The 26,655-nt window shown below is 33.4% G+C and overlaps 1 protein-coding gene across 1 annotated transcript in view; it reads left to right on the top strand.

Annotated features, from left to right (window-relative positions):
* KIAA0825 overlaps window positions 1-26,655 on the top strand; it is a 360,830-nt gene that overhangs the window by 25,623 nt on the left and 308,552 nt on the right. The window contains exon 3 of the mRNA XM_081054478.1: window positions 17,530-17,661. Coding sequence (XP_080910604.1) covers window positions 17,531-17,661 — 131 coding nt within the window. The 5' untranslated portion in view covers window position 17,530. The remainder of the gene's footprint in view (window positions 1-17,529; window positions 17,662-26,655) is intronic.

Raw genomic sequence — 26,655 nt, forward strand, 5'->3', positions numbered from 1 at the left:
CCCTAAACCAGCAGAGAAACCTCACAGGCAACCGTGGTAGTTACCCACCCCTCAGCTAGCTTCTTGAAGGCTAGATGCTCATGCACTGCGTGCTGTCTTTGGCTGCCTGCAGCAAAACTGTGTGAGCCTCTGACAGCAAGCATACACTGCTCCTTATGATGACCACCTCTTTCTTAGCCACTACTGTCATCATGGATATTTACCTGCACTGATTTTTATTGTCCAGGTAGAGCCACACCACGACTTTTACCCTCTGCTAGTTTTTAATGACATGTCCACAAGTTTTCTGTCTCCTTACATGACTTTATAATGATCACATTTTGGGTTCTCTGGGTCTAAAGTCCAAGCCTGTTGATGCCTGGGACATCTAACACCTGCCTGGTTTTCTTTCAGCTATAATTTCCTGCCTCAGTCAGCAACTCCAAGCTCTCTGTTTGTACCCTGGAGAGCAATTTCAAAAGCTATCTTTTATTTTCTTGTGGCTTCTACCTCTTCCTATTCACCAGCTCCTTCATCTGGATTAATTTACTATCCTCCTAATTGATCTTCCTATCTCTGTTCTTTCTCACTACACTACACCATGGTAGCGCCCTGTTTGATTAAGTATTTATAAAACACTAGTCATGTACTGCCTTAGTAAAAACAAAACAAAAACAAAAAAAAACTGTGACTCCCTGTTCTGTACAGGATAAAGTGCCGATATTTTCCTCCTGGAGAAAAATAGGCCTTAGTATACCTCTTTAATTTTATCTTTCACTGTTTTCCTTCATGGATTGTCTGCTCTGCCTCCCCCAGCCAGTCCCATTTATGCTCCAGGGGTGTCCTCATCATTTCTATCACCAGGGCCTCCTGTTGGTGGTGGTTCGTGAATCTGGAGCAGGTAACTGTGGCTGGGATTTAGGAGTGGGATCCCAGTACATACAAAGAAACCTCAAGATGGGAACCCAATTATATATCGGTCATATGCAAGTTAGTAAGAGCCCAGATTGTGGAAGAGGAGGGAAATAAGCAGGAGATGAACTCATTATTTACTTCTCAAGTTACTGTCTGGCTGAGGCTTCCTGTGTCCTCCCTTCACTTGTTGGATCATTCCCACAATTGGAGAATGAACCTACATATAGCGAGAGATTAAATGTCTTCAATCATGGATCCTGTGAGGCTATGGATTTTGGAAGCTCGCTGGGCTCTCACCTATGGGAATTGCTTTGATCTTTTTTTCTTGGTGGATTGACTTCTCTTTCTCCATCTGCCCATATGGAACTTCCCACTTCAGGATTCTAGACCATTTGTTACTTGTACCACTCAGTTGATAACGAAGTTAGCTAATGTTTTATAATATGTTCTTGTATTTTTATTTGTTTTTGCTTCTCATGTCAAAAGTAAGAAATGCTCATTATAATAAGTTCAAATGAAAATAGAAGGTGACAAAGTAAAAATTCCCTTTCCCTATCCCTTTTTAATTCCATCACCCACAGATTAGCACTGTTAATAATTTGTTAAGTATCTTAACTGATTTTTTTGGGATGGTTTGTCTGTTTTGAAAGAATTATACTGTATCATGGTGTATATATAGTTCTACAACCTTTTAAAATGAAATAACAGTTTTCTGGAAATCTTTCCATGTGATGCTATACAGAGCTAGATTATCACTTTTTATAGTACTTAAGTTCCATTTTATGTTTTATTGTTATTTAAAAGAGCCTATCGTACTGACATCACATCATATATACAGTTTGCTCAGAGTAGTCTCATTTTATGCTTTTTATCATAATATTTCATCTGGTTCAGCATTTGTCTCAGATTTTTTATTTTTTTGAATGATTATTTAATAGTTGCATGTAAATCAACTATGTTAGGTTTAGGCAGACCTATACTTTGTATTTCTATGTTCTAACATGATCTCATATGTGAGATGCCAGTGTAGTGAACAGAATTCTCACTTTAACATATGGTTAACTTGGCAATAACCCATCTCTCTTTTCCAGATCCTTTCCAGAACTAATACTATAAGCTAACACATCTTTTTCAAAAGCAGCATGAAGAGTGCTTGCTGATAAAGTGAATGCACTCTGGCATGAGCAGTTAGGTACAGCTAACTTTTTCAGCTTTTGGGTGATGGTGATGGCAGAAGTATTCGATGCTGCACCTCTGCTGGCCACTTGATGTGCCAGCCAGTTGTGGTGACACATGCCCTGGCTCATGGATGGCACACCGTTTCCCAGTCTTGATTTAATTTTGCCATAGACTGAGTATAGTCCAAACTCTATTGCTACAAGGGTTTTATCATATATCACATGATATAAATCTATACCTACCTATTTATTTTATTGTTGGGTAATACATTTTTATTTTGTAATAACCCTTTCGGTGATAGTAATTAAAACACACACACACACACACAACAGTGCACATTTACCAGTTAGAACTGAATTTCCTATGAGTTGCTGGAAAGATTTAGTGTGTAACTCCCACTATGGGGGCTGTAATGACATCAATGATCACATGAAAACAAGAAGGCATCGATCTTTTGAATAAGATCGACATCGACTGCATAGCCTTATTTCAAGACTGTGCCTGCAAGTACTACATTTTAATATTTAGCTGCAGAAGGTCAAAAATGGGAACATCTTGCACATCAAAAGATACTCTGGGAATTGAGGCATAACATTAATAACAAAAAAAGAAGTCCACAAGGCACAAGGTCTGCCACACAGTTTTCATTCCTAGTATCTCAAAGGCAACAATTTTTTTTTTCCTTTTCTTATGTTGGTATAGAACAGTCATCTGTTTAAAAAAAACAGATTTGTGTACCACTCTGTGAAGCTTGATTTTTCATTTAGATAAAGTGGTGGTTCTAAATTAATCTTATTTTCAGTTTCAAGTTTTCTTGTGCATACATGAAAGCTGAAACAATAGCTGTTAATGTATTGGCTCCATTAAAATAATTTTATCAACAGTTAAATGCCAGTTTTACATCAGTATCATTGGATATTTCTAATTATAAAAAATCAATTCCACTAATGGTTCAAGTTTCATGTCTAATTCATGGATTCAAAGTAAAGTGTTTAGAAATTCATTATGTAAAAGGTAAAAAACACTTGACATTTTTGTGAATAGTATTATAAATTGAATTATAAACTGCAACATGATAAAATTATTTGGTCTTGCTAATATTAAAAATATGTTGTGGTGAAACATAACTTTTTTTAAAATAAATGTAGAACCTATGGAGAGAACTAGGACTGTATTGTGATGCACATGGTTATTTATAATGGCATCCAAAAATCTGCAAAATATACCAATCTAAATAGAAGATGCAGTCATCAAAAAGTACAAATGTGTTTATATATATACAAGATGTCCAGCCTGTAGATTTTTGTGATTAGACTGATGTTGAAGAAAACAAAAATAATTTAAGCATGGCAGTACGTATATACTTTGTCTCTTTGGATTTTAGAAATGTTTGAGACATTGAAGAATTATTTTGTAAATTGTTTTAAGTGTCCTACCACAGTATTAAATACTCTTGTAAAAATGTCCTCTCGATTTTGGTTCCAGTTTCTTCAAAACCTTTTAAAAATATTTAATCAAAGCATTAACAAATGGAAGGGAAAAAATCAGTTTATGTGAAGTTTTTCAGGAATTGCAATTATTGAAAACAAAGCTCACACAGAAGAAGACCTTGAAATGTGGGAATGGAACAAATGATGAAAACTCAAATGGTGTACAAGATTTAATTATGAAATTCCATTATTGTGTTTTGAAATATCTAGACTTATGGGGAAAATCTTTTCATGGAGCTCATCTTTTTAATTAAAAAAATTATATTCTAGGTCAGAATGAAGTTAAAGGGGGAAAGCCAACAATTTTGCAGTATCCAAATTTAGCAAAACATTAACAAATAATTATAAATATTTGATGAGGTGTTTTTTTTTAATTATTGGTCAAAAAAAGTCACTCTGCAAGGAGGCCAAAAAAAGAAAAAAACCTGTAAAAATATTTAGGCTAAAATAGGTTTTCATTATTAAAATTAAGCATATTCTCCACTAGCAAAATTTACTATTAATAAACTTACCAGGTAGCTTAGAACCTAAAGAAGAGTGTTTGGAAGAGTCATTTAAAGGTATTAACAATTTAAAATTTACTAACTCTAAAATGCAACTTTGAAAAATATAATTATATAAAAAATGCATTCTTTAGAAAAATATCTGTGAGAGACAGACACAACTAAGAAATTGATCGATTAAAGTATATGAAAATGTATCAAGAATCATGTTTATATATTTTAATATTCAAATAATATAAATATTTTTTATCCTATATATTTATATAAGAATTTTTTGAAGGGCTGATATTTATGAAAACAAAAAGTTTTTTTTTTTGGTTTTTTTGAAAACAAAAATTTTTGAATATAATCATTCTATAAGGCCATAGATGTAATAAATCCACTTAATTGGTTAGTAAACATACATTTCAAGAATGATATAATTTTAATTATTTTCAGTACCCGTTTTACTCTAAAAAAAAAAAAATCCTGTTTCGGATGATAAATTATATGGCCCTGTTTATATGCTTCATCCTCTTTCCCAAATTCAATTTCTCCTTATTTAAATTGTTGCTTTATATTTGTATATGACTGTAATATTTTTACTTCAAATTTGTTATTTCTAAAAACCCTACTTCCCCTACAAACCCTTCTTTTGATTTTTGTCTCAAGAGAATGACTTTTCTCCTGGTCACTTAGACTTAAAATCTTGCTATAAACACTGATTCGTCTCTCTGTTTTACAAAGGTCACTCTGTTAATAGGACAGAGAATGAATTAGAAGGAGATAAAGCAATACATAGAGAGACTCTTTGGGAAACTGCTGCACTAAGGCAGATGATAGAGTTTGAATCTACACAGGAGCAATAGGAGGAGCTGGATGGATATGAGAGATGTGAGATATGACTGATCATTTCGCTATGAGATTGGTGAGATAATGTTGGAATGTGGGGGATAGCTCCCACATTTCTGAATTGAGTAAGTTGATAGTGGTACTGCTAGCTATCATAGGAACCTCAAGAGAAGAAAGAAGTTTCAGAGGGAAGATAATAAAATTAGGGGCATGTTGAGTTTGAGGTTCCTGTGGGAGCCTCAAATCCAAGGGAGTTACCAGGTATGGACTTGGATAGTTACAACAGGAGTTCCAACTACTGTTATAGTGGAAGACATGGATGTGGATGAAATTGTCCAGTCAGGAGGCCAAGTTAAAGAGAAAAGCAGCTGGTAAAGGAAACTGAGCTGTGGTGTCCAAGAGAGAGTTGGGGGAAAAGCTATGCTCGAATAGCCAATGGATTGGCTTCTGGAGAAGGAAGAGCCTAGGACTAGTGTTAAGTATAGCAGATTGGAGGGAAGACTTGATGCGTGGCAATTGTGAAGTTGTAATAACTGTACACGATAACTTGACTTTGTGAGGTTGTGATAACTACAGGAGGAATTCAGGCCTGGCTTAAACAGGAAATGTTCCCAGAAGTCGTTTACCACTTGAAACTTTTAGACTTAAGTTTAATAAACCAAACTTAAAAGATATAATAGTCCTTAGCATGGTTACTCTGTAACCATGTAAGTTACTCTGTAACTTCTAATACCCTTCTACAAACTTATTGGTCATTTTTACTCTGACTTTTTTGGAATTTTACATTATGTATATGATGGCACATTAATTCATAGAGTCGAATTTTAAATATCAAGAACATCAGTTTTATTATAATTTGATACATAGAACTGTTCTAGAAAGTTGACTGAAGTCAAGTCAATCCAAAACAATTTCAAAAAAAGCTCTTTAGATTTCATTCTTAGAACCTGTTTCTCAGTGTTATCTTTGGGCAAAATTTTAACTTTTTTACATTTTATTTTTACTTATTAGCTGTTACTTTTCAAAATTACATCAAGCTGTATTTTTAGACATTATTTAGTAATTAAAACGTCTAATTTAAGTAGTTTTTACTCCTCCAATCTATGCCTCCACTTTGTCTCTTTATATGATCATTTTGATCCCTCAGCTTTGGTATGTTTTATCTTTTAATGTAAAAATGTAGGGTTCTTTCATCACAATTACAGTCATTGGTCTGATAATCCTGTGAGTCAATCTACACAAAACAAGCTCATATCAAACTCCTGGCAGGTTTAGTTAAAATTAAAATGCATGCTCAACTGTAGAGATTGTCAAGTGTGGAAATAATATTTGTCCAGCTGGACAGCTTTCTTTTGTAGTTGCTAAATGAAAGTTGAGATTCTGTCTGCTCCTTGAAAGCTTCTGTGTCATGAAGGTAATTTGGACTGTTTGTGGTTTGACAGGGATTATTAAAATCAGATGAAGTGAAGGGAAGCAAGTGTGAGAAAGCAAAATTGACACTGACACTCTCTATTATTTGCAGCTTGGATCATGATGACTATGTTGATATGATAGATTCACTGTTGAGATATGTTAAGCAGCAAAGAAAGTAAAAAGCAAGTATAGTGATGGATTTTTAGATTTAACATGAAGAAATCCAATATTTACTTTCACTGATTGCTTTTTAAATAGATTTTTTTCAAGTCATTTTATATGAATTTGCTTTAACCGACAACAAATTATCCTTCTGCAGAACTATAGAATTAAAAAGTATACTGCAAAAGGAATGTAACAGAAGATTAATTATTAAAGCAATAGATCACATAATTAAAATAACAGTTTAAAACTAGAAGAATCCTTAAAGATTATTTTTATCTGACTTCCTTTTTTGTTGTTGTTGTAGATGGAAACTAGAAAGAGTTTTAAGGTATCACATATAAATTTTATTTGATAGCTTAAATGTGTAATCCTGATTTTCTTTTTTACCACAAGTATATTTTCTTACCATTTTACAATTTTAAAAAATGGTTTGAGTTGTTAAAAGGCATTTAAAAAATGGTTTAAGCCACAATTGTAGACAATATTTTTCTGCTTAAAGATAATATACAAGTTATATTATTATAGTTACATGTTATCTAAAAATAGTATTATGTACATTGATAAACGACTTCCATAAATATGATTTTCTAAAAACATCTTTAGTAGAGGGAGTTAGAGCTAGGAAACTATTTCAAGACGTCAATCAAGGATAGTTATAGAAAAATATAATTTAATATTACTATATATACACACACACATATATATACATATGTATATAATATTACTATATATACACACACACACATATATATACATATGTATATATATGTGTGTGTGTGTATATATACATATATATGTACACATATATATACATATATATATATCACAAAGTTGTTCTGGAGTTGTCTTATGCATTGTGGAAAACCTTCAGTGGTATTTAAGTAAGGTAGTGAAATTATCTGATTTGGTTTTTAAAACGAGAAGTCTAATGCCAGTATGCAAGGTAGACACACCAACTGGGTGCCCTACAATTCAATTCATTTCAATTCAATTCAATTCATTTCAATTCAATTCAGACACTACCGGGAGTTAGCACAGACCCCACAAGTTAAAGGCTCAGTCCCACAAGACTGCCCCTACTTTAGACATAGGCCACAGGAGGAGTCTCTAGGATGTCCGCTTCTGCCTGGCAGATTACAAATTTGAGGGTTCCCGCAACCCCGCCCCCCAAGTTCAGTAATTTATTAGAATGACTCACAGAACTCCGGAAAGCCCTGTACTTCTGATTACAGTTCTATTAGAAAGGGTACAACTCAAGAATGGACAAATGGAAGAGATACATAGGATAAAGTAAGGAAAGGGGTAGGGAAATGGGAGGCAAAAAATAAGTGTTTCTTATTATACCACAAGGTGTGAGTCTTGGAGGCCAGATAAAAGGTTTTTTCCTTTTTTTTTTTTTCCAGCAAGAAACATCAGTTTGGGGATACTGGTAGAGGACAGGAGGAGAAGTCAAATTTGAGAGCATGTAGTGAAAAGGGTCAAAGAATTTGGTGACTGTTTAAGAAAGAAGTCAGCAAACTTTTTTCTCGTAAGGGCCAGATAGTAAATATGTTAGGATTAATGAAACACATAGGGCCCCTGTAGCAGATTCTTTTATGTTTGCTTTTATTTTTACAGCTTGTTAAAAATGTAAAGACCATTCTTAGCTTCAAGGCCATAGAAAAAACAGACTGCACCATAGTTAGTCAACACCTGATATTAAGATACTAGGGCAACGGAGGGGGAGATTAGGTAGGAGGTGACCCTATAGGAAAAGAAGCCAGTTTAAGGAAAAGATTTTGAAGTAAGTTTTGGACATGTTGAGTTTAATGGACCTTTAAATCAGCAAAGTGGAATTGTCTAATAAACGCATGGAAATATGTGGGGGTTTTGGAAGAGGAACTGAGGTGACAGATATAGAATTTGAATTTTTTAGCATTGAGACAATAGGTGAATGAGGTTATTCAATGAAAAGCATGTAGGTTAAGAAAAGGACCAAGAACTCCAGAGTGAAATGAATAGGAAGAGAAGGGAAAGAAAAATTTCCATATTTCCATTCCCAAGTTAGGAAAAGGGAAAGAAAATTTGGGAAGACTACAAAATGAAAACTAATAGGAAGAGGTTTTTTTTGTTTGTTTTTTTTGCAGGTCTAAGGAGGAGAAAAATCCAATGAATAAAAATAAAACAAAATTTTAAAAAATTAAAATACTTTAAAAGAGAACAAAATGATCTATGGTAAAAATTACATAAAAAGAAGCAGTAAATTTGAATGAAGGATGCTCCGGGCAAGTGTTTAAAATGAGAAGCAGCTCTAGAGAGAACCCTGTGGTGAATACCAAGTGTTTAATGGCAGAGAAGAGAAAGGAGCCAGTCAAGATGTTTATTAGTTTAATAAAAACTGTATGAATGTCAACTATAATTTTATATATGTATAAATATATATACATTATTATATACATATACATATATATAATGTGTGTGTGTATATATATATATATATATATATATATATATATATATATGATTACAAGAAGCAGAGTACAGCATTAGGAATAGAGACAGTGGAAATGTAATGGCTGTGTGTGATGTCGGAGGGGTAGTGGATGGGAGGGGATTGTCACTGTGTGAGGGATATAAATGATAAATGTCTATTACATTGTTCTGTGCACCTGAAACTAATTAAAAAAAACAAACAAGAAAAAGGAAAAAAAAAAACTACTCTGGTTAATTTAAGCAGAAACCAAAAAGTGGCTGTTGGGCAGTAGAGTACGGAGAGGATTCATTGTGTGTATCTCACAGAACCAAAAGAAAACTCTATGAGAAGCCAGAAAAGGACAAGAACTCTGCAATCATAAGGGCCTCAGCCAAAAATATTGTGTACCTTCTCTTGGGAGGCTGGAATTAACTTGATCTATCTACCACCAGTGGTTCTCTTTTCCTGCCTTCATTACAAATTTCAAGATTCATTTAGTATGCATCTGATGGTTCAGCTTGGGTTAAATGTCTAACCCTGGTAGTTATAGCCAGGAAAGCTGAGTCCTCTAGCATAGAAATAGACCACCATTGTATATCCATATATTATATCTCAGATTAAAAAAAGAAAAATGTTCTGAACTAGTCAGCTACCTAAGTGGGGACTCCTACGGGGAGCCTTCAAGAAATGTGTGAGAGACAAAAAGAGAACTGGGAAGCTATAATACTTAGGAAGATTGTCGAGAAAGGAGACAACTTCAGAGTAGCTATCAATAACAAATAGTGCAGAGATTAAGTATGATAGGAACTGAAAAATATTTTGTCAGTTTCAGTGTAAGGATAGAGGCAGAAACCAGATTGCTCTGGGATGGGAAATGAATGAGAGATGCGAATATAAGATTAGGAAATTTGGACTGCTATTATACGATGCTGGGCTGGGAAAGAAAAGAGGTCCTAGGGAGGGCATTGCTGGTTGCTAAAAAGCAAGAAACTTGAACAGTTTATAGTCAGCTGAAAGGGATATTGATTCTACAGCACGAGTTAGTGATAACTGATGGAGCAAAGCCCTGGAAGTCATAAAAGGGTATTTCAATGGAGAGTTTTAGTCATCAAATTAATTTTAAGTTAATTAATATTACCAAAATTTAAGAGGACAGTATCACATTGATATGACTAGTTAATTAATACTAGTAACAACATTTCAGGCGAAATTCTTAAAGTCTTGGAACGTATTTTAAGAACCCTAAATCTTTTCGAAATGCCCATTTATATACAAAGTACATGCTAAGTTCAAATCATTCTTATTTAATTACTAAAAGAGTTCCTTAAAATGTAATTGACATCTCATAAGCTATGTTTGTTATTCCCACTTGAAACATAATAAAGCTGCCTTTTTAAAAAGGGCTTCATATCTTAAAATTTCTACTGATGCAGATGTACTATTCTCCAAATTAATAAGGTTTCACTGCACTTGAAGATATATTAATTAATCATTAACCCCATAATTTGTGACATTATTTATTTCTAATCTCCAAACATAAGATAATGTTCTGACTTAAATCACGTGAACTGTATACATGTGAAGTTACAAAAAATGCTGAGACTAAAATTTCTTTTCACATTATTTTCGTTTTACTGTTACACTAAAGCAAGAGATGAATAGGATTGCATATTGAAGATTATAAAGAGTAATTAAAATGAAAATATTTTCTAGAAAGAGAAGTGCATTGAAAAATAAAGCAGTGTCAGGTTTGGTAAGTAAAGCATGACAATTAACTCTGTTGGCGTGTCAAGTTACAATAGTGTATTCTGACTGATCCTGTCAATTTCTACTTCATACATACGCACATGTAAATTATTAATAGAAGAGTTATAATAAATTGTTTTATATTAAAGGGGATTTTAAAAGCTATCGTATGTTAATATGAGTAATTACTGGTTATATATTAATACTCTAGCCCATATAATTATAATATGCAGAACTTGCACAATTATTTGTAGAAAGTATAGCAGTCTGTGGGGGAAACCTAATGTATAGATGAGAGTAGAGAAAATAAATTGAATAGAGTAACACGTTTTTTTAATTTCCTAACATAAGACTTTAATGCATAGGATATTTTAAATGACTATCAACAAATTGAGATCCACTGAGTTTTTTCTCAGTTTTTGGGAGAGGCTAAAACATTAAAATTTTAACTTCCAGTGATTGATGAAAAGAAATTTCTGACAATTCTGAAATACCACTGGGGAAATCTAGCCTTAAAAAAAGAAATTATTTTTTTTGGTATTATAGAAGTTTTATAATGAAGAAAATTTATAATATTTCCAGGGAAAACTGTCAAATATATATGGCAGTAAACAAATCAACACATAAGAAGTAAAATACTTTTTTTTAAGTATGTGTCCCTACAGAGAGGCAGTTTATATATAGCATTGTGACTAAGGACAGCCTTTGAAGCCGTCTGAATCCCAGCTTTGCCACTTCCTATGTTAGTGATTTGGGGCAAATCATGAACCTCTCTGTGCCTCAGTTTCCGCATCTTTAATATGGATATAAAGTACTTAGAATAACTCATGACCCGTATATATGCTATATAAGAATTGGCTGTTATTATTATTAATATTATTTAACCATCAGACCTTTAAATTATCTCAATGAATGAGTTCACGGAATTACATAAAATTTTCAAGATTTAGTAAAAGTTAAATTTTATCAGATCTGCAACGCAAACCAACAATACAAAGAATACAAACAATACAAACCAAGAATACAACAATACAAACCAACAATACAAAGAATAATACAAATAATGTAAAGAACACAAAGAATGATAGATAGGGTACATGATACCTGTGAAGGTATGATTCCCTGATGTTGTCCTTTTCCTTGTCCAGGCATAATGTCCAAAGTCAGTTGGTCTCAAACGTCTTGTTGAGTGAAGAGTGTGCGAAGTCAGAGTAGCCCAGAAATACAGGCTAGTTGCTTCTTCTTTTAGAACATTTTAGGGATCTGGGGATTTGAAGATTGAGCTCTATCCCTCTTGAGAGGTTGAGTAAACTTACCCAAATTCACACAGACATTAGTAGAACCAGGATCAGGACTCAAATCTGTTGATTCTTGGTTCAATGATGTTTAGAGATAAATGTGTTTTATTATAATGCAACATTTTGAAACTTTTTTTAGTTACATATAGAACATATAGTTATTTTTAATTAGAACACCCCACTTCCTTACCATGCTCATTAACAGTGTTTATTTTAGGTTAGTGATATTGAACAATAAGACTTCAAGTGAGCCAGAGCTGGTGGACACATTAATTCCACAGTCTGTCCATAGATCTGAGAAGGTATATGAACCTCACTGGGTTTTTCCAAAGGAGAAATATGATATGGTCCAAATGTTTCCCCTTTAGTAACTCAGTGCAGATTTCTTCCCAATAGTTAGTTTTTCAATCTTCTTTTCACTTCTTTTCTAGCATGTATTGGTTGGTTATAAAAAGAATGGCACTCTGAATTTTTATTATTTAAAAAAGATAAAATAAAGACTCTAACCATTAAATGTATTTAAATTAAAAAGAAGAGACCCTAGGACAGAAAATATATCATTTTAAAATACGTTAAAGGACCAGTGAGATTCCAAAATTATTTTTGTGGACTTTCTTTTGATCACGTAGCGTATTATTTTTTTATTGCTTTATTGTAATGTTTTCTGGCAGTGCTTATAATATGTTCATATTTTATTATAGTCCTGTTCTTAGGAATTTATAACTCAACTGTTACAATTTGCCTACGGCTGAAACATGATCTACAGATGTTTGGCTTAGATATAATTCTTCAAACATAACTCATTTTTAAAGGCAATAATTAATATTAGGTTGCCTGTTAATACGTGTTGGAAATATTAAGCACTTTGTTTTTAATCTTATACAAAAAATGATCAGAAACATTACAGGAGAATGAACGTTTAAAAACAAGATTGCAGAATGGCAATTTCAAAAACAGTTATTGTGTGTTAAAAAGCTACAGCTCCCATTTTTGATTGATCATGGATTAGGATAAGTGACTTCATTCCTTATATCAGATTATTATTATCTCCTGATGACAATTTAATAGTTGGAAGTACAGCAACATAAAGAAACTGTAAAAGTATATCCCGACCCACAGAAGAGACTCACAGCCTCTACTGTTTTCTTCCTAAGTTTTTTAAGGTTAGTTCTGCTTTTCTGAAGTACCACCAAAGTATTTGCCAAACTACATTGGCAAATGGTAGTAATTTACTTTTCTGTTGTTGAGGTCGTATTTGTTTTACTTAGAGAATAGCAGTGATCCTTCTGCTGGCTCCCATTTTGTGGCCTTTTTCTTTTTACTGTCTCTGCTGCTTGTGAGGAGAGACTGCTCAGTCTTTCTCTCTGCTCCTTCATGATGCCCCCCAGCAGTGTGGGACACTGGGGGTCCACAGAGTGTATGTGAGGAAATGGGAGGAGTGGTGCCTAAATTCATGCCCATTCAGAGCATGCTTTTGATCTCATGAGAAAACTTCTAAATCCGAACTTCAGCATCACTTACCACAGCCTTCTCTCCTTTATTTGTTTCTCCTATTGGTCCTGTGCATCTCTATTCACTTGGGTTAATTTTCTTATCCTATTAGTTCTATTTTATCCATCAGGGTTTTGTCTGTTTGTTTGTTTTTTAATCCTGTCACACAGCATCTTAAACTTGCTGCCTCTATACCTAAAAGGTAACTCTTACTTCTCTTATCCTCCATCACCTTGGGACCATATCATAAATATGGAAGCATCACAGATTTATACCGATCACATGAAAATTCTGAACCATCATCATTCTGGGACCCTATCATTGTTATCAAATGACATTCCTTTAATGCATTCTTTGTATTTATTGATTCACTTCTCTACTGAGGTTAGATAGAGAAAATCACACAACCACATACATTGGGAATCGTTCAAAATCATGGTCACCAACCCCATCTGAATGCTCAACATGTTTCAGTCCATTATTGTTTTACTCCAGAACTGATTTCAGTGAAGTATATAACACACTCAAAATAATACAAAATCGTATTTTAACAGCATTTGCAAACATAAGACAAAATAATACAAAAAGATTGGTGAAATGGTCATAGTTAAGAGATATTTAGGAACTACGCAAGTTTTGAATTAGATTTTGAAAGAAATGGTAAACACAATTGACAAGAGAGAATTGTTAAGGTTGGAAGATGTTTTAAATGAAGACAGATAGAAAGTATAAAATAAAAAATCATAAGCCACCTGAAAGTAGGGGCAATTTCTTTTAAAAATATTTTCCCAGTTGCATACAAAATGATAATACTTATTGCAAAAACAGGAAAATGCTAACTATAAAAAAGATAATAAAAATCACCCGTAGTCCAAATATCCAGGGATAACCATTTTAACATTTTGGTTAATATCATTTCTTCAAAGCTGTGTTTTGTATGCAGTAAGTGATTCATTTCTCATGATACAAACACCCTCAAGGCTTAGAACCAAACAGATCTGGGTTCAAGCCCTACTCCTAACAATGGGTAGTTATGTCACACGTCCATCTCTTTGGGCCCAAGTTTCTTCCTCCATAAATAAGGATAATAACTACTTTGTAGTGTTATAAGAATTAAGGAAAATGATGTATATAAAGTGACTTGTACGTAGTAGGTATAAAACAAATCATGTTGCTATTTTGCTATTGTATTCAAGGGGACTTCTACACATATTTTCTTAAGTTTCAAATATACGTTATCAGAATTAATGAGGCTTTATAGTATTAACAAATTGAGAAAACTCTAAACAGAACATTGAAGTATGACTTGTTTTATTACAGAGATGCTTGCTACAAACAAATTATTCACTGTTTCAGTTTTCTACAGGAACCCTCAGCCAATCAAATCTTTTCATTATAAAAGTTGTTTTGCTTTTTTTGCAACAATTTTTGAATAACTCCATGTGAGTTGAACTACCCAAAATGATTTAAAAGTATGCAAACATAAACTAAATTCATTATTAGTAATAATGGCCACTGGATTTTGAAATGACTATTCTGATAATAGCTGTAACTAGTTGAGATGCTAGAGAGATATGAAGATATCAGACTCATTGGTTATATAGAAATATTGAGGTTTTGGTGTCCTAAAGAAGTATAACTTCTAATAGACATGGAGTTTTCTACCATTTAGCTTATAGTTTTTGCTTTGTTTTTTTTAGCCTGATTTCAAATTGATAGTTATTATGGCATATTATAGGTAAATATTTGTTTTGAAATGAGAAATTTCACTTTACTGCAAAATATTTTGAGAGAGGTAAATCCAAATGTATTAGGATTTTGTAATTTTAAAATGTATATCCAGGCTGTGGGGGAGGCAGAAACTTTACCCTCAAGGTTCTTTCAGCTGGTCTAATAATTAAATCCACATGAGACAGATTAACGAGAGAATATAACTAAATTTCATACATATGTATACATGGGAACCCCACATACATGAACAGTTCAAAGACAGAAAGGGAAAATGAGGTATATATGACATTCTGAGCTAAGGATCACCTTGGAGCTTCAGAAGGAGGAAGGACATTGCAGGATGAGAAAAGCAGGTGTTCAGTGATTAGTAGTTTGCCCTGCCATATAGATCGGTCAAAATAGGTTATCAATGATAATCTCTTATTCTGGGCAAGGCCCCTAATTCTAATTATTGTAGGTAGTTAAAGGGGGCAGGAACTAGCAGAGTGTTGGTTTTCTCTAGCTCAAAATAATCCACATACAACAGAGGCACATTTTGGGGTGACCTATTCTAAACTACTACAGTTGTTATTCTATATTTGAAACTGAATTTACAAATGACAGATCTTGTGATACTGTACATTTTTACATTAAAATGTTTTAATTGGGTGTTTTTCTTTTAAAATAATATTTCTGAAGGAAAACGAAAGCTTTATTCTAAAACTAATTATTTGAATTCCAGATGGGACTTAGGAGAAATCTTCAGCTATTTCATTAAAGGGAAATAAACTAGAAACATTATTAATAAAAAAAATTAAGATGAAGTTCATTAGTATTATAGCCTCTGAAAAACTTTTTAGACAATTTTTCAAGTATTTTGGATTTATCCATACTAAAACCACCTAAGCCTTTTTTGTTAATTTTACTATAATTGTACTATAATTTTACTGGTCTTGTTTTACTATAAGACCTAGTATAATATAATATAATATAATATAATTAATATAATATAATATAAAATATAATATAGGTGCGGGTCATATATAATATAATGTAGGACCAGGTATAATATAATATAATATAATATCATATCATATATAACATAATATAATACAATACAATATAAAATAATATAATACCAGGTCTTATATAATAATAAGACTGGGTCTTATATTAATTTTTTTTTAAAGATTTTATTGGGGAAGGGGAACAGGACTCCACCAGGGAACAGTGTGCACTTCCAGGACCCTTTTCTTTTCCAAGTCAAGTCGCTGTCCCCTCAATCCCAGCCATGGAGGGTGCCATTCAGCTTCAAGTTGTTGTCCTCTCAGTCCTAGCTGTGGAGGGCACAGCTCAGCTCCAGGTCCAGTTGCCCTAGTTGCAGGGGACGCAGCCCACCATCCCTTGCGGGATGCGCTCCAACCAACTGAGCCATTTGGGAGCTCAGTGGCAGCTCAGCTCAAGGTGCCGTGTTCAATCTTAATTGCAGGGGGCAGAGCCCACCATCCCTTGCGGGACTCGAAGAAACCAGCAACCTTGTGGTTGAGAGCCCATTGGCCCATGTGGGAATCGAACCGCTAGCCTTTAGAGTTAGGAGCACGGAGCTCCAACCACCTGAGCCACCAGGGCCCGCCCCTTATATTAATTTTTGCTCCAAAAGACACATTAGAGCTGAATGTCCAGCTAGGTCTTATTTTTGGGGAAACACGGTATATCCCCACCTTTTATTATCCCCACAGAAGTGCCTGTTACTTATCAAACATTCAATAAATATACATGGAATGAATGAAGTAGGGAAGATTTGATAGTGGGAGAATGCATATCTCTCTATAAGGAGTAGCATATTTAAGTTTTAGCCAGTTATCAATACTTAGGTTGACAGGGATGCGAGAGCCACTCAGGAGAATGGTTTGCCTTTTTCATATATAAATAGGGCCAGGAGATAAGACTAAAAATTCTGAGGTTATAATTTCCAGGTCAGTATATTGACAAGAGTGGAAGGAAGGTGTTAAACTCTTTCTACAACCACCTTTGTTCACAGTGGTCTATGAGGCTTTGTGATTTCCTTTGCAGCCTTTGGTTACTGTGAGAAGCAGCAGGATGTTTAAGTACTCTCTGAGGGGTGCTGTTCTGTTCAGCTTTCAAACCATAGAAAAGTGTGAAAATTAGGTCACACCTCATGAAATTTAAATAACAAAACACTCTATGTTGCTTAATAATACCCTAGTTCTCCTACTGCTCTATTTCATTTAGCCCAAAAATGGCAATTATTGTTTTTGGTTTAGTATCTCAACTTGAGGTGGGTTTTTTTCCTTCATTTTGGGGTAACTGACATGTTTTCTATTTTTGTTCCTTAGAATGGATTGGGGAGATGAATTTTCCCATAATTCTTTTGATCTACATTGTTTGTTAAATTCATTTCCTGGAGACTTGGAGTTTAAGCAGATCTTCAGTGACATTGATGAAAAGATAGAACAAAATGAGACAAGGTAAATATTGCTAATCATTTAAAACAAATTGGTTTCACGCTTCATCTACACGAACTTTACCTAGTCTAGTTTTAGTGTTTCCTGCGCTTACTTAATTTTAGGGATTAATTATTATTAACTTTGCTGAAAAAGTTGATGAGACTCCTCCCTCTAAAATTTAACATGATTTTCCTTATCTGATTAGCACTTTAAATAAAACTAGAAAATATAGACATTGCCTTCAAATGGATAAATTAAAGTCTATTGAATTGCTATTATTATTAGAGTTTGCCAATATTGATGGCCTGGATTTTCATTAATATGTTTAGAGTTAAGCATTCTCATTTAATAGGTAAGCACAGAATTTAAAAATTTTAAATAAGTATTAAAATAAAATGGTGGTATAAAGCCTTGAATTGCTTGAGTTGCTGAAAACAGAGCATTGAAAACAAATTATTTGTATATACGGTTTGCCATTTTAAGTCTCCTCGTCTCTTATTTGGGAGGCTAGGGACTCCGTAGAGAATTGCTCTTCATAGAGAATAACTCTTCATCCCCTACTTGAAAAGTTAGTGTTACCATACACTGGGGAAGCAGGGACAGTTAAGTAGTTTCCCGGTAACACATGTTCTTTGACAGAAAGGACTTTGTCTTCATATGTAGCTCTGGGCCCTAGAGTCAGTTCACTTACTTTTGATCAAAGGTTCTAATAATTCACCCCACTTGGGTTTCAAATATTCAAACCATAGTAAATATTTCTATTGTAGAATGACAACATAGTATTTTCTTTTTTTAAATTTAAGAGATAGTTATATTGAATAGTCAAATAACTGAACTAAACAAGTGAAATGTTCCTATGATTTCTTCCTCATGTTTTATATGAGAATACAGTTAATTTTTTATCATTGTAAAAGTGGGAGTAGATAACTTAAATTCAGAAGATAGCGTATCATTGGGGGATTATAATTAAAAACAAAACCTACCATTCCAGAAATCCTCTCCACAAAGGCAGAAGAGAAAAAAAACACTTTTATTCTTCAACAAGCATTAAAACCAGAATGCAATGCCCATCACAGGCAGTTTAATAAGAGTCTGCAAAGACAGAAAGGAATCTCACCCCTTTCGATAGTCTGCGTAGTACGTCCAACCCATTGCATACATGTTTTCTAGATAAACAATAACTATCCCTCAAAGAGGATTTGACAGCACTTTTTTTTTTCTTCACACATAGGTTTTCCTAACTTTATCATGGTTGAAGAACACATGTGTTAGCTAATTGGCTTGATCCTGAGGAGAAACAAACTTCTCATATCTTTATGAAAAGAAGTAGTTTTGCAAATTGGAACGTGGCCCCCACTGAAGTTAGGCTCTTACTCTTCCACAGGAACTGGAAGATAGGGGAGCTATTTCCCTTCTTGTTTGCATTTGGAAAAGATGGCTCCCAGGTTCTTGAGAAAGACAAGTCCTGGCTGAGAAAGCTGACAAAAGGCCTATCTAGTCTTCCAAGGGATACATTTCAAAGAGATGAAAAAGTACTTAAAATTATAAGTTTCTAAGTTAAAAGCTTTAAGAAAAAGGAATGGATGGAAATCTTTTCCCTTATTTAAAATGGAGAATTATGCCTCTATTTTTAATTTGTATTTGCTCTTACTATATTTGTTAATTTAAAAATCTATATCCTTAGATTCCATGTTATATTTTATATGTATGTATATAATTTTTAAAGATAGCATATATATGACTTAATCATACCATAGTGTATACAACTTATATATAAATAAACAATAATTATATTAAAATTTAGTGTAATTATGTATTTATGTGATTTATATATTATATATTTATGTATTACCTGACAATGTTTCTAACTCAAGGGAAATTATAAATGAAAATAGTATTAGCTTAAATAGATTAAGTCATTTATGTAAATTCCAGAGATGGTTATGTTAAAAAAATTTTTAATACTTTTTTAAAGGGAGCCTTCTTCATTCATAATAGCATTTAGGTACCATCAAAACAAAACAAGTCACTAAACTCTGAGACTTTTGTTTTTATTTATAATAAAAACTTTTGTTTTTATTAAACTATCTGTAGTTTATTTCCTGCCCCTACCTGGTCAATAAGAAATCATATTTAGAAGTAAAACAGTGATTAAAATGTTGTATTTTGCATTCATAAGTTGTTATTTAGGTCAAAACTCAGATGTTAGTATTAAAAAGAAAACAACATAGAATATAAGGATGTAATTTTTAAATTAAAAATATTTTATTGCCCATATATTAAAACAAACCCAGAACAGAACCATCTCAGGTGACCATTGATCTTTACAAGGAATAAAATAAGGGTGTAGCTGGATGTGCTGTATGCTACATTTAGAACCAAGTCTATTTTTCATCAAATTCAATTATGTTTTTATTATACTCTAGAGAATAAACATAATAGTATGGGGTGTATATATTTTTAAAAATAAAATACTGAATAATAACCATAGTTCAGAAGAGTGTAAATCATTTATGCACTCATTTATTGCCTTCTAACAGAATGGCTTTTAGAAAATTGTATGTCATGACGAATCAGTTATACCACACTTACACTGCAGTAGTTGAATTACCTTTGGCATTTTCGGATTCCAGCAGTTCTATTTATCTCTCAATGGTGTACACTGAATAAGTAATGAACATGTGTGTGATATGGGTTTTCCCAATACTTTAAAAGAAAAAAACATGAGTAATTTATTTTTAAATATGGTATTTTTCCTTATCCTTAAATTTTTAAAGTTGTGTTTCTAGCAGTGACCTTGAAATCTAAGTATGAATTCCTTCTCTCTCCTTAATATCATCAGGTTTTATGAGCCACAGGGTCTTTTGCTTCTCCAAAGCAGTGATTCCCCGGAATGGACCAGAGTGCCCAGAGGTCACTGAACCTTCACCTGCCCTTCAAAAGAGGCTGTCATTCTCTCAGACCATTTTTACTTTTCCACTCAAGTTAGAGCCAGGTGTCTCTTAGGTCTGACAGTGGAAACCAGTGAGAGTGAGTCATTTACTTTTAACGTGTACCAAAATTGGTAGCAAGAGGGTAAACAACCTATGTGAATATTATACCCACGGACTCAGTTCATTAACTGAAAAGTGCGCATAGCACTGAAATAATTTTTAAGCTGAATGGAACCTATTATTTGTTTAGCGAGATACTGGGATATAGAAGTTCTCTTGGGCTCACAATGTGACATAGGATGATTTTTCTCCTCTTAGTGTTCAGTTGGAAGGATATAATTGTATCACTAAGAGTTTATTTTACCTTTGTGTTTCTAGGTAATCTGTGTGTACCTCACAGCACATCGGTTTTGTTGGTACTGGTACAAGATTACTACTTAAAAAAATTTTTTTAACCTATAGAAAAAACAAGAAGTGCTACCATGGATAATATCATTTGTCTGAACCCAGGAGATCTGTTATGTGGGTGGGTTTGGGGTGGAATTAACTTTAGATTGTGACAGAATGTTGTATACATGGTTTCTATAAAATTAACCATGTTTATTCATAGAGGATACATATTTCATAGATCATACTTATTTCTTAACACACTTAATGCTTAATTTTTTTGAATTTATATTTGAATATTTCCTTCAGAGTGGAAACATGATGGCCTAAAGGTCTGGAAGAAGTAACCAAAAGAAATCTTCAAATAAGCTATCATGTTCAGGTTTATTATGGCAGAACCACAAATCTGCCACGGACACATACACATTAATGTATTTTATGACCAAAACAAATTATATAAAATGAAAATTAGTCATTTCAAAGACTGTACTGTGTATTATTTTTCTGGCAGTATTTTGGCACTTATTTAATAGTAACAAGAGGAGGCAAATGAATATTTGCTCCTTTTTTAACTTCCTGTGTTTGTATTCCTTTTTTGCGTTTCTCTATTCTTTTGTATTCCATCTGATTTGCAGACTTTCTGCCATTGCTACACACACGTGTCCCTCCTTTCTTTTATGAGCGTTGATCTCTGTGATAGTCTCTAAGAAGTTGTACAATTAACTCTCACAAAATTGTTCTCCAGCAGTGCTGCTTCTGTCTTCTCTCCCATGGGCAGCGTATGAGAATGCATGCCGTATGTCCTACCACCTTACAATGTGACCATATAGGGAATTATTAAAACCCTCAGTTTGTAACTTCTAGTCAAATCTGTTTTTTGACTTAGTGATTGAATTTATCCGGGCAATGGAGCTAAAGATGTAAACTAGAAGTGTTCTCAGATCTCTTCTGATTCTCATTATTGCACACGTTTTCCCTCTCTTCTTTTTTCTGTCTTTCTCTAGAAGAAAATCAAGGGAATTAGCACAGAGTTAATGCCAATTAATACAGATTCACCACTTTTCTCCTGATTTTAGTTTGTATGATTTCATGGGATAGACCACGTTCTTACTTTAGTAATTGTGCTGAAAGTACTGGACAAGTTTCCACAGAAAAGAAAAGAAAGAACATTAACTTATTTTTACTTGTCATGAGTATTAAACTGCCATGTCTGTATATCCCTACAGAACATTTCTGGAAAATCCTATTTATATTGTTAACATACCTCTGTGTCACGTCTGTCTAGCTCCCATAAGTACAGTCTATGAAAAGTGATCTCAAGCCAGATGTAAATTTAAGAGGAAACAGAAGAGATCTAATTGTGTCTTGGGATATAATGCCAGGCGGACTCTGGTCAGTTCCAGCTCAGTCTGGTACTGCGAGGACTGCTCTGCTGTTGACCAGAAGTCGGGGGAGTATTGTACAATTGGTTGACTCTTTTGAGGGTGCTTTAGATTTTGTAGGTTGGCATCGTCGCTCACTGGGTCTGAACTTTCTTAAAGAAATCTGGACCATTTAAGAGCCCCTCTAAAGTTTTGTGGTGAGGATTGGTGGTGTAAAGCAACAAATTACAGAGGGCCCTAACTCTCATGTTTCTTTCATAGCATGTTCCTTATAGAATAACTCTGAACAAAATGAAGGTTAACAGTAGTCTTGGGAGGCTATTAATATAGTCCAGATGAAAGATTAAAAATCAGCCTAGTCTTACCTAGTCTTTCAGGATAGGAATGGAAGGGGAGGATACATTTGAAAAAGATTTAAAGAGGTACTGTTAACAGGATTTGGTGCCGAAGTTTTTTCCTTGAAAGTATAGTTAAAACATTTCTAAATGACCAAAACCTCTCTGAAATTGAAAACAGTTCAGCATAAATGTTCAATTTCTTTTTAGCCATTGAAGTGATTTTATGAATCCTTTTCTCAATCTTTTAAAAAAATATTATTCAGAAATACATTTCTCATAAAAATTTGCTTTTTTCCCCCCACAGATGACTTATAGTTTTATTACACACCAGTTTTTATACATCAGTCCTCTTTTCTATTAATTACCTGTTAATTCCAAGGAATTTTAGTAATCTAGTTAGATAAGCTGTACTTAACTAAAACCCAGAAAACTCTGTTTACTTCACAATTATTTCTTTGTTTTTTTAAACGTGCTAGAATTGAAACAGCCTTTTCCTTAGACTGAATTTATATTGTGGATAAGGAATATAAACAAGAGCATCAAATATGTAAAGTCTTTAATTTTTTTAGAATATCCTGTGCTGTAAAAAATAGTTAATCTCTGCCATGACACTGCTACTCTGATTTAAAAATAAAAAGAAAAATTCTAACCTTCTATGAAAGCCCACATCTATGTTTCCATAACCTTTACATCAAAAAGTTTTCATAATTTTTACCTGTGGAACAAAACTTTTTTTTTCTTTGAACTATTCTGTGGCTGAATAATAAAGACTATGTGTTTCAAATCTTGAAAGAGCTTTTACAATAAGATTAAGTTTCAAGATTTCATGTCATAATTATTCTCTTTTTCTCAGTTTCTCTCCCTGTCAATTACACCAGCCCGATATTAGTAGGCTCTTGTGTTATTGTTGTTATTTAATGATGTCTGTTTAATTGTAGGACATCTCAATCCTTTTGGAAGTATGATCATGCAGATAGATATACATGCACATACACATACAAGCATAAATGTAGCTGTGAACATAAAAATAAATTCATATTTTTTTTATTATCCAAGTAAATATAGTTCTAAAGTGACCTGGCAGTGAGATTAAATGACCAACACTGAATTCTCAGGGTTCAGGTATCAGGGAATTCTAAGTACAATGATTCCATTAATTTTCTTAAAGCATCAATACCCTTGCATATGATCTTGTTTTACAAGGAGAAGCCTTTCCCACACCTCCCACAGACACTATTAATAGCTCCCTCTTATGTGCTCCCTTAGCACATTATACATACCACTTATCAAGTCTTACTGTACTATAGATATTTATTTACATGCCTATCTCTCTCACTAGACAATTCCTTTAGGTAAGGGACCATGTCTTATTCACGTTTGTATCCCTAGATCAGTGTCTAACACAAGTCCATCATTTAGTTAATGTTTATCAAATATGTCTTCATTCAATAAGTAATTTTTATACTCAAGGAATTTGAGAGTGAATGTTGAATGAGAAGGTTACCACAGGTATCCTTTTAAAAAGCATACTGCATATTGGATTTTAAAAAATGATTTATAAATTGATTTACACACAGTCTCTCAGTAATGCATTCACTTGCATACATCATTAACTTGGATAATTCTGAGTCATAATTAAAGCACATTGGGTCTCAAATGTATTAAGAAATGTTGAGACATATGAAAAGGCACAAAGAGTACTATGATAAACATTCCCATGCCCACCACCCAGTTTAAGGACTAAAACATCCCCATTACTGCTAAAGCTCACTGTCTACCTCTCCCCAGTCTCATCCCTCTTCCATCCTGACCCTGGATTTGGTGGGAATTTCCTCACAGGTTCCGGCACATTTCCTCACAGGTTTACCGCCGATGCTTGTAATCCTGAGCACTATGTAGCATTGTATGGCATATTTTCAAACTATTGTATGGATAGTATCGTACTATAGTATTCATTGGTACCTTTTTCCCCCTTAATATTGTATTTGTTAGATTCATACGTGTTGATAACTGTATTTATGCTTTTTTTTATGGCTCTATTCCACTAAATGAATATCACTAATCATTCTCCTGTTGTTCAACACTTAGGATATTTTCAGCAGTTTTAGTATTATAAATAAAGTTCAGAAGATGCTTTAAAAAAGTCCTTGCAATAATCCAACTAATGGTGTAAATTTGGGATTTTTAAACGAGTTAAGGAAGAGATTCTACTTCTATTTTAGACACTTAACAACTTCGGCTGAATGTTTGGGATCTGACAATAAATGTGCTAATTGGACTTCCATTTGCTAAATTACCTTGGTTATACATTCATAACTGACCTTCTAATGAAAAATTGAAGTAACTTACAGTTAAACAGAAAACCCTGAAACCAAAATAAGGACAAGTACCATGTTATTTCAGAAAATCTAGACTAAGATCTGCTTCATCTAAGTCTAAGGATAGACCAAAGATTACCATCCCCATCAGCAATATTATTACCATATATAAAAATGCTATGTTACCTTTTAGATGTTGAAAATCATTTTTTAATTTAATATTGACCTCAATTAGGAAGATAAATTGTCAGATTACATACCAAACTGACATTTATCTTAAATTTTGAAAATATTACTTTTGTATGATCATCAGGTAATAAATCTCTAGATTTCAAACAATTGCACTTTTAAAAGAAGATGTGTAGACAATGGTGAGTGGCAGAATGACAAGATACTTAGCCAACTAAAAACAAAATCAGGTGCAGATAATGAGTTCTGACATTTCAAAATTTGTGACAAAATGGTTTTAGAAGCCAGCTTAACTGTCTTAGTTTTTATCAATGGGGGAGGTCCTCTGAAATGTAACTGCTCAATCCCTTTACCAGTATCGGACAAATTACTAAAATATCTAGCCCTCTGAAGGCTTTATCCTATTTATAAATTGTAGTTATTGGCTTCCACCCAGATTCAGATGTTAGAGATTAGACCAAAAGCTGGGTCCTGATTGAAATAGATGTAGGTAGACTAACCACTGAGCCTTTCCAATTCACACTGCTGTAATCTATTAGATTTCATTAAATGCGACACATGAGGATGCTATAATAAAAACCTTTGATAAAGGGTCCCTAGAATCAAGGTGTGTGCTTAGGGCATCGTGTTTCTCAGTCCATAGAAGTGCTTACTCAAGAAAATATATGCCAATCTCGTGTCAGACTTAGAACTGGCATTCCTGAATAAAACTCTCTCATCAGGAAATTGAGTGGCCTGTGGCCAAAGGAGGTATTGTTTTTCTTGTAAATTCTTTGTTTTCATGAAAAGTCTCTTTGGATCTCAGAATGTATTTGTTTCAAGGTAATTCAGTTTGAGTTTAGTCATGCTCAGAAATCTCCTGAAAAGTCTTCCGTAAAGTTTTACAGTGTATGTTTTACAGGCAACACACACCTGATGAATTTCGAAGAGTCTTTCATATGACACCGGTTTTAATAATCAGAGCTTGGTTTCCAAAGCCTACATGGTTCTATCACATGGAATCTATAATTACTGGCAGTGATATTTTTAAAGCTAACATTTTTAGTAACATATTTTTAATACCATTAAGAGGAAAATGCATAGTTGTGACTTTTGGGTGAGGGGATTCAGCTTCAAATGAATTTTCCTTTTTATAAGCTTCTTGCAGTTTAGATATGCTGCCATCAGGTGGTAGTAATATGTCATATGTCATGTGGCTCCCCAGATGACATTCTGCTTAAGGTCACCAGTTTACCCCATAAGGATTTATAATCATAAATGTACAAATTTTTGTATGAAAATTAAAATAACTTAGAATGTCCGTTTAATATCAGAGCTGAGGATACTTTGAATGGAATTTTTAAAACCACATACATTGGAAGATTCATTTGAACCTGATTATTTCTAGTTTGTTTGTTTATTGAATAAATGAAAAGTTTTATGATTCCTAAAAATTTAGAAAATATAGAAAAATATAATTAAAAGCACC

This window comes from Rhinolophus hipposideros, assembly GCF_964194185.1.
Source record: "Rhinolophus hipposideros genome assembly, chromosome: 7".
NCBI lineage: Eukaryota > Metazoa > Chordata > Mammalia > Chiroptera > Rhinolophidae > Rhinolophus > Rhinolophus hipposideros.